Source organism: Salmo trutta, chromosome 3 (genome assembly GCF_901001165.1).
Source record: "Salmo trutta chromosome 3, fSalTru1.1, whole genome shotgun sequence".
NCBI classification, from domain to species: Eukaryota; Metazoa; Chordata; class Actinopteri; order Salmoniformes; family Salmonidae; genus Salmo; species Salmo trutta.
The window spans coordinates 44,151,322-44,159,358 of NC_042959.1; the positions used below are offsets into that span (position 1 = coordinate 44,151,322).

General features: G+C 44.3%; 1 protein-coding gene across 5 annotated transcripts in view; it reads right to left on the reverse strand.

Annotated features, from left to right (window-relative positions):
* The window catches only part of LOC115175868 (protein dopey-1), a 37,030-nt gene extending 29,093 nt beyond the window's left edge, over window positions 1-7,937 (reverse strand). For 3 of the 5 annotated variants that reach the window (XM_029735453.1, XM_029735480.1, XM_029735470.1), the window contains exons 1-11: window positions 7,583-7,937; window positions 6,034-6,229; window positions 5,644-5,825; window positions 5,093-5,263; window positions 4,713-4,902; window positions 4,234-4,332; window positions 3,831-3,930; window positions 1,805-1,914; window positions 729-843; window positions 280-400; window positions 52-171 (exon numbers count right to left, since the gene is read on the reverse strand). In XM_029735453.1, the coding sequence (XP_029591313.1) occupies window positions 52-171; window positions 280-400; window positions 729-843; window positions 1,805-1,914; window positions 3,831-3,930; window positions 4,234-4,332; window positions 4,713-4,902; window positions 5,093-5,263; window positions 5,644-5,825; window positions 6,034-6,171 (1,346 nt within the window). In that variant the 5' untranslated portion in view covers window positions 6,172-6,229; window positions 7,583-7,937. Of the gene's footprint in view, window positions 1-51; window positions 172-279; window positions 401-728; window positions 844-1,804; window positions 1,915-2,068; window positions 3,024-3,830; window positions 3,931-4,233; window positions 4,333-4,712; window positions 4,903-5,092; window positions 5,264-5,643; window positions 5,826-6,033; window positions 6,230-7,582 lie in introns of those variants that run through there. The other 2 variants (XM_029735462.1, XM_029735489.1) reach the window with 2 other exon arrangements.
* Between the last annotated feature and the right edge of the window lie 100 nt (window positions 7,938-8,037).

Consider the following 8,037-nt stretch of genomic DNA (forward strand, 5'->3'; position numbering starts at 1 on the left):
GCTATCTTACCATGTCAGCATACACACATGGAGCAGCGCATACACACAGACCTGCAGCAGTCCTCGAACCAGCGAGCGATGTAGTCCCACATGTAGTACGGCTCAAAAGAGTTGAACAGGAGATTGGCCGTTTTGATAAGCTCCGCAGTTTTCTTGTTCTCTCGCAATTTGCTGAGGGAAACAATCAATACGACCCTTAGCTTACAATGGTTGTTAAAGCTTTGGCTTTTTTCATGCGTTTAGTGTTACACGCACACACGCACACACAAGCTGGCCAACCTGCTGAGATGAGCATGGTCCTTGCTGAATGGGTTGTGGTTCTGCAGGTCCAGCTCTGCTCGGCACTGTGTGTGTAATGTCCTGAACACCTCGATCAGAACGTCCTCCAGGATGGCTGGTCCTGGAACACACAGGATTACAAATCAGTCACTGATCATGTCCATTTACAAATGTATCTTGAACAGTCGAAGGGAAATAGGGTCATTAGGCACCAAATGGAAGGAAATGGACTGAAACGGGGCCGGAGTGCCTGGATTTGTCCAATAAGAAGCGCTCATTTTAATTGTCAGCTGTGAAACGTTTTGCTATGGTGTTCCCTTCTGAAAACAGCACAGTAGTGACATGTGGATCACTATGACCAAAATGTTGTGTGTGTTCTATTCGGTGTGTAACAGTGACATGAATGATATGTGTTGCATTGATCTGATGGATGTAGTAATATACCGTACCGAGTTCAGGTTTGTCCAGCAGACTGATGAGAATGCGGAAAGGCTTGAGGTCATGCATCAGGACGCTCTCCTCCTCCCCGCCTCGGGCCTTCCCTTGCAGGATCCCCACCATTGCCTGCACACACACACGGTCAAAACTTCTGGATCAAACCGCATTCAAAAAATACAGAACGATCAAAGCAACTCCAGAGACAGGCGGCAGAACATGGACTCAGCTGGTTAGCTATCTAGTTTCTGGTTGGGATTACATTTTTGGGTAAAGGGCCTGGGGACATTTTCCAAGGCAAGTCTTATTTTTGTCCTTCAGTGTATGTGTGTGTTTTTCACGCCTCGTCTAACACAGAAGCGGATGGGTCTGGGGAACAGACGGTCCCTGCAGTAGCCCCGTTTCCCAGCAGGAGACACAACAAGTGTCCATGAACAGATGGCAGATGAACAAATTAAAGCCCTGGTCTGTCTGTCCCAACCCCTGGAGTAACAGGACACATCACATGTAGGCCCCGCCGTCATAAGGGCCAATGCTGTTGGAGCGTGACACTGCATTACAAATGGGAATAGTGTGTGAGTGTGTGATCGTGGCCCAGGCACGGAGCAGATTTTGGGAGCGCTTCAAAGGGAAGGCCCCTGGGATTAGGTGGGGTGTGGAAGTAGGGGGCTACAGGCATTACAGGCAAACCCCTAAGGGTGTGTGTGTGTGTGTAGGTGGGGGGGGGGGAGTAGTTTAGAGATTAAAAGGGGGCACAGAGGGGGAGCAGTAGGGGTCTGAATTTCACCTGCTGAAAAATGTAAGGCATTTACCTTGCTCCCTTTCAGACGACCCACTCAAACTTTGAGGTCTTTGAAAATAATAATTTAAGCAAATAGCTTTGGAACTCTTTGTCTTGTAAGTGTGTGTTAGCAATCTGTATTTAAAGGCTGAGCAAATGCACATGGAAAAGCTTGTCTTGTTTTTGTATGCATGTTTTTTTATAGAAGGCCATAAAGCACCTGTGTGTGTGTGTGTGTGTGTGTGTGTGTGTGTGTGTGTGTGTGTGTGTGTGTAGGTGTGGGTGGGTTTGTGTGCATACAAGGCGTACCTGGACCAGCATGTCCTTGGAGTAGGCATTGAAATACTGGGTAGCATGGTCCTCAGGGTTGATCTGTCGAGAGCTGCGAGGGCCTGTCCTCACACCATTGTTGTCAAAGCCTAGGAGCACAGCACACACACACACACGCACACAATATGACGAAAGACAAGGGAGAAGAGGGTGGGGTGAGATTGAGTTACCAGTAATTTAGCAAACAAACAAGCTTTTCTGAGTGTAAAAAAAGGAGCCCTGCTCAGCCAAGCAGACACTTACCAGCATTTTTTTTTTTTTATCCACAGCAAGTAAGACGCAAATAAGAAAACAAAGTAGGGAAATAAGCACTGGCATATGACTTGTTACAAGACATGTTAGTGCACAAGACATAAATGGCCGGATGATCATTCCAACAGGCAAAGTCCAACAGCTCAACTATACTAAGTTGTACAGAACGCATGCAGTGGTATGTATGTGTGCATGTGCTTGTTTGTGCCTGCATACCAGGGTTTCCATTATGAAAATGTGGCGCCGGATATTTGACCAGCAGCACTTCAATTACCGGAAATATACCGAACCCATATGCATTGGATGTGTGACCTGATTAGGGCTTCCACCCAGTGATTAGAATAACAGAAATCACATTTAGATGATGGTAATTCATATTAAAAGAACATGCAAGACGAGGAGGCAACAATGTTCTTACCAAATTCTGATGTGCACTTTGAAGATGTTAGAATAACTGTCCATATTTACTTTTCCTCAGCCAACAAGACGAGGGAGTAATGAACAGCAAAATCACTAACCTATGTCAATCTACTATCCCCCATAGAAAAGTTGACCTATTCTATTGGTCATCTTGTCGTTCTGTGCAAGAAAGAAATAACCTAATCCAAACAGACTCTGGGAAAGTTGTGGCACGATAGATCCTAAATTCATACAACCAGTAGGCCTAGGCTACGTAAATACTTTTTTTTTTTTTTTAAAGCAATGATTCTGATACAACAGATCAGAACGTTTAGCTTAAAAATGTTGATAAACTATTATTTATTCGCATTATAAGCGCAGCAATGCTCACAAGGCAGTAGGTAGGCATGAATGTTCATTCCATAATGCAATTAGTGGGAAAACACAGTTGTCGAAAGCACACCCCACATACTAGTGGTTTCATGTGACAGAGAGAGGAGAGATATGCAGCCACTAGCATGGGTTGCTAATATGACTAGGATTGTGCCTTTGGCTACTGGACAATGAAAGAAAGTTGAGAACACCTGCTCTTTCTATGATACACTAACCAGGTGAATCCAGGTGAAGGCTAAGATCCCTTATTGATGTCACTTGTTAAATCCACTTCAATCAGTATAGGGGAGGAGACAGGTTAAAGAAGGATTTTAAAGCCTTGAGACAATTGAGACATGGATTGTGTATGTGTGCCATTCAGAGGGTGAATGGTCAAGACAAAAATTTGGAGTGCCTTTGAACAGGGTATGGTGGTAGGTGCCAGGTACACTGGTTTGTGTCAAGAACTGCAACGCTGCTAGGTTTCACGCTCAACAGTTTCCCGTGTGTATCAAGAATGGTCCACCAGCCAAAGAACATCCAGCCAACTTGACACAACTCATTGCAAATTGGTGTGACACGCTGATGAAGCCTGTTTTCGGTTGCCTATGCCTTTGCTGTAGCAGCAGCTAGCGGCCTGTCCGACAGATTCTCCGCTAAAACGCTCTGTATGCTGTACGCATGTGATAAATAGGATACATAACAAATATACTGAACACGCGCCAATTTAATTTCACTAAATTATGCTAATTATCTTATAGACTGATAAGCATGACCAGTCAAATGTATTTACATAGACTGGTATTTCCATCAGTGAATAGGCTAAAAAGTATTATTTCGCAATGGGATTTTTTTCTTCTTCTCCCAGACAATTTGCCGGTGCCAATTTTATTTATCGGATTTTCAAAAAAAAGATTACGTCCAGAAGCCAGCTATTACCGGCTAAGGAAAACCATTGCGTGTGCGTGAGTGTGTATTTTACCCAGCAGCCAGGCGTACAGTCTGCGGTTGAGTGACATGTCCCTCCTCAGAACCACGTGCAGCGCTGCAGAGAGGATCCGAATCATGTCTGGACGGGTGGCCTGGAACAGCAACACACACAACAAAAGTAATGAAATAATAGCTGAGGTCAAATGAGTTCTTAATTAGAAGGATGCCGTAATTTGGGCTGTTTGGGCTCTGAGGCACATTGTGCTTCGATGATTGAATGGAGAGGTGAACAGCCAAACAAGCATCCACTGTGAGTCACTGCATTCTCTCTCTCTCTCCCTCTAACTGGATGTCGGATAGCCTCATCATCAAGAATGGCCAGTTCCCAAAAGTGCTGTGACTGCGGTCTTGTGTGCTGAGCAGTGCTGACAAGAGTAGTGCAGATCTGTCCTTACCTGACTCATGTGAAATGGGAAGCAGAAGAGGATCAGGTCCAGGGTGCTCCTCTGGACCAGAACACTGGAGTCCTGCACTGACGTGCTGACTGCCTCCACCTGCAGGGTTTGACACCACACAGTGTTAAATCAAGCCCCATTTATATCTAATGTACAGTAAATCATTTTGTGAATATGTCGAATTTCAGAACAACCAAACTAGATTGACTCCTATTGCATTTGTTGCTTGTTCTTGTTATTCAGGAAAGAAGTAGGGCCCAAAGTTGAAGTTGTTTTTTTATTAGGAAAAACTCCTGGCCCTACTCAATACAAGTTCACAGGATTTAATTTCTCAGTCTGCATCATGAATACACTACTAATGATTTCTAAATGTTCCCCAAACACAGGCACTACAAGCTCTACTTGGTGTGTATCTTGGGGGGGGTTGGGATAAAGGAAAAAGACAAGTGTCTCTGAAAATGATTCTTCTTTTCGTGTACCATGAGCTCGATGTCGCTGCCCATGACGTAGAGCTGGTCCTCCATGGAGAGTTTGCGGTTGAGGTGCAGCAGGACAAAGGTGACCCCAGGCAGGCGAACGGCGGGGCTGGTCAGGATGCTGCCCCACAGGGCGCTGTAGAAGGCCGACTGCTCCACCGCCGCAGCCACCTTCTCCAGCAACATGTTGGTCCTGGAGAGGATTGCATTGAATTGAAATAACTGAATGTGGGTTGCAAATCAAACATACATTGACAAGACAACTGAATCCCAGATGATTGAATAGTTACTAAGGTTGATTCTGACTGAATATTTTTTTCCTTCATTATTAGCAATTTACTTCAATTAAATAATTTCTCTTTCTCCAGCCCTCCATCTCTTACCTATCATAGTATTCAGAGCCCTCCTCCAGGCCCGGTAGGACCCCAGTCAGCAGCCCCTGCAGGCCAGGTTTGAGGGTCTTTCCCAGGGGCAGGTAGTATGTCTCATACAGGCCCAGCAGCACCGGCTTCACAGACATAGCAGCATTGGAGAGTAGAGGGAACAGCCCAGAGCTGAAACAGAAAGCAGGGGGCAGGTGTTAGGTGGTTGGGTAATAGAGTAAAGGGGAAATTATAGGGCAGATAGGTCAACTGTAGAAAAATATGCCTTATTTTCATTCTCTTACTAGTTCTAAGGAGATGGATTGAGGGTAAGGCCCTGCGATAGACTAGCGTTATGTCCAGGGGGTGTACTTCTACATCATGCTGCCTCACACTACAGAAACAGGAGAAACAGGCTCCTGCCCTATGGACCATTCTTGCATGGACAAGGCTTATTTACTTACTTCACTAGTTCAAATTCAGTTAATGACATGTTCTCCAGTTACAATAAAGCTGCTGTACTTCTCCTACTGTCCTGAACAAGTGTTGACATCCAGTAGCCTAGTCGGTACCTGTAGAGGAAGAGGTCTTTGGCCAGCCTCTTGGGCCCTATGATCTTGAAGATGATCTCATAGGTCTCCAGGGCCTTGCGATGCACCCCGCTAGGCAGAGCTGGGTGGAGGCATTGAGCCAGACGCTTGCCTATCGTCAGCTTCTTGGGCACCACCTGGTACTTGGCATTGCTTTGCAAAACCTGAGAAACAGATTCAAACATCAGATGTGGGGTACCAGTGGCCAATCTACATCTTTCCACAATAGTGTCGAGTTTTAAAATAAATGCATTTAGCGCATTAGACTATGCAGATCTGGTTTAAATTTCTGATGTGGTCATTGTGTATTCATTCCAAACTAAAATGTACATATGTGAAATATCCAAACAAGTAAATGTTTGTGGTCATTACCTTGTTGAGTTTGCCCAGTGCAGAGATGAGGTCTGCCCATTCGCTAGAGTACTCAAAGTTCTTGAGGGCCTTGTCCACCGCCGCCACATAATTCCTGTACTTGGAGTCACTGAGCAGCTCCACTTCTTCTGCATTCATCCTCCTGGGTGGTTATTCTGCTACTTGTCAACACCAAGCTCACATACACACATCACACCTGGAGTGAATGAGTCAGGAGGGGGGCAGAAAGAGAAGATCATTAATCTGAGTCATAGTGAGTGATTAATCAGAACATTGCGTAGGGAAGCTTCATTAGTCTCACACTACATATGTGTCCTTAATGTGCAGGCCAGTGAATCTGTCAGAATGAGAGCATTACAGAGGAGAAGTACATGGAATGATGATGGTGCACAGATGGAGCTGTTTATTGACCAGTCATATACAAATGACAAATGTTTATTAGGAACAAAGTCTGACAGGGTACAGGAAATTGATACGGTTAATGTTGGTATGTGAAGATAGTGCTTAATCATGAGTGTCTTCTTCTAGACATGTCTTAGTGAAACAGATGCCTTAGGGATGGAAGAGGTAGATAGATGGGCGAGCTTCAACAGACGATACAGAAGTCAAGTGAACAGAGAGAGCTGAACAGAGAGAGAAAGATGTGTGTGAGAGTTGGGTTCCAACTACAATCAAATCAAATAACATTTTATTTGTCACATGCTTTGTAGACAAGAGGTGTAGACTAACAGTGAAATGCTTACTTATGGGTCCATTTCCAACAGTGCAGAGTTACAGATTAAAAAAATAATACATGGAAATAGTGGCACAGTGAATAGCAAATAAAAATAATGAGTAAAAAAAAAAAAAAAAACATGGCTATATATAGGGAGTAGAAAATAACATAGCTTGATACAGGGAGTACCAGTATCGAATACAATGTCAACCTTGGCAGAAACCTAAATTCCTGCCGCCTGGTAATCAGGGAAGGGACAGACCTACGTGGTACAGTACATACATCACATGATAGCCCCGTCATTGCCTCAATAAAATGTGTTCTTGGTGGGGTGGGCGACACAGGAAACTAAGTGACAGCCCTAGTCTTTGTACTTGCTGCAATAGTTGTAGATAGTTGGCAAAAGAGCGTAATTTCATAATGACACCAACTAGATATTGACAAGAACAATATAATGATATGCAAATTATAAAACGCAAGCTCAAACAAGCTAGCAAGTCACCTATTTAAAAAGATGGAGACAAGACAAGTGTTACTTCGAAGGCAAACGACGTTATACACGTATCAAGGCAGCTAAAAAATAAACTCGCAACCAAACTTGAATGACTTCACCTATCGTAATAAGTTAGCTAGTTAACTCAGTCAAGGCACGGAACCAACACCCAGATTGCTACAATAGTACCATGTAACTTAGTTAGCTGTAACGTTACAGCCTGCAAAGTCTAGCTTTGGGACACATCATCTCAGACAGACTTAACTCCCGATGTTGTGTCCCAAAGCTAGCAACGACAGTCTGTTATTTCTCGGCCGTGGCAATCAACGATAAATGCTTACCGTTAGTAGGATATTTGAAAACCACTGTCACTAAATTATTTATCCAGCTTGACGAATGAAAAAACATTCAGTCTGCGCTATTGGCACAGTGGGAAATGTATCCTTGCTAGCTAACGGTATGTGATAGCAATGCCCGTATTGATGTTGCTGCTGCCGGGCCCCCGTCGTCGACTCAGTTAAACCGTGGCACTTGTCAAGTAAGCATACAACGCTCACGGGTCAGATAATAACGTGTATCCTACATATTCTGAGATTGTCGATGTCTTTACCTTTATTATTGAATAACAAACTACCATCAAATCCACACCTGCCCTACGTTCAGGTTCACAAAGCCCAAACAATCCCGTTTACAGCTGTCCCAGACTGCATTGCAGATTGTTGCACGTCTACTTCATTTGTCCGACTGCAATCCATTTAGCAGTAGACAAGTTCCGGATCGTGTTGATGGCTAGTCA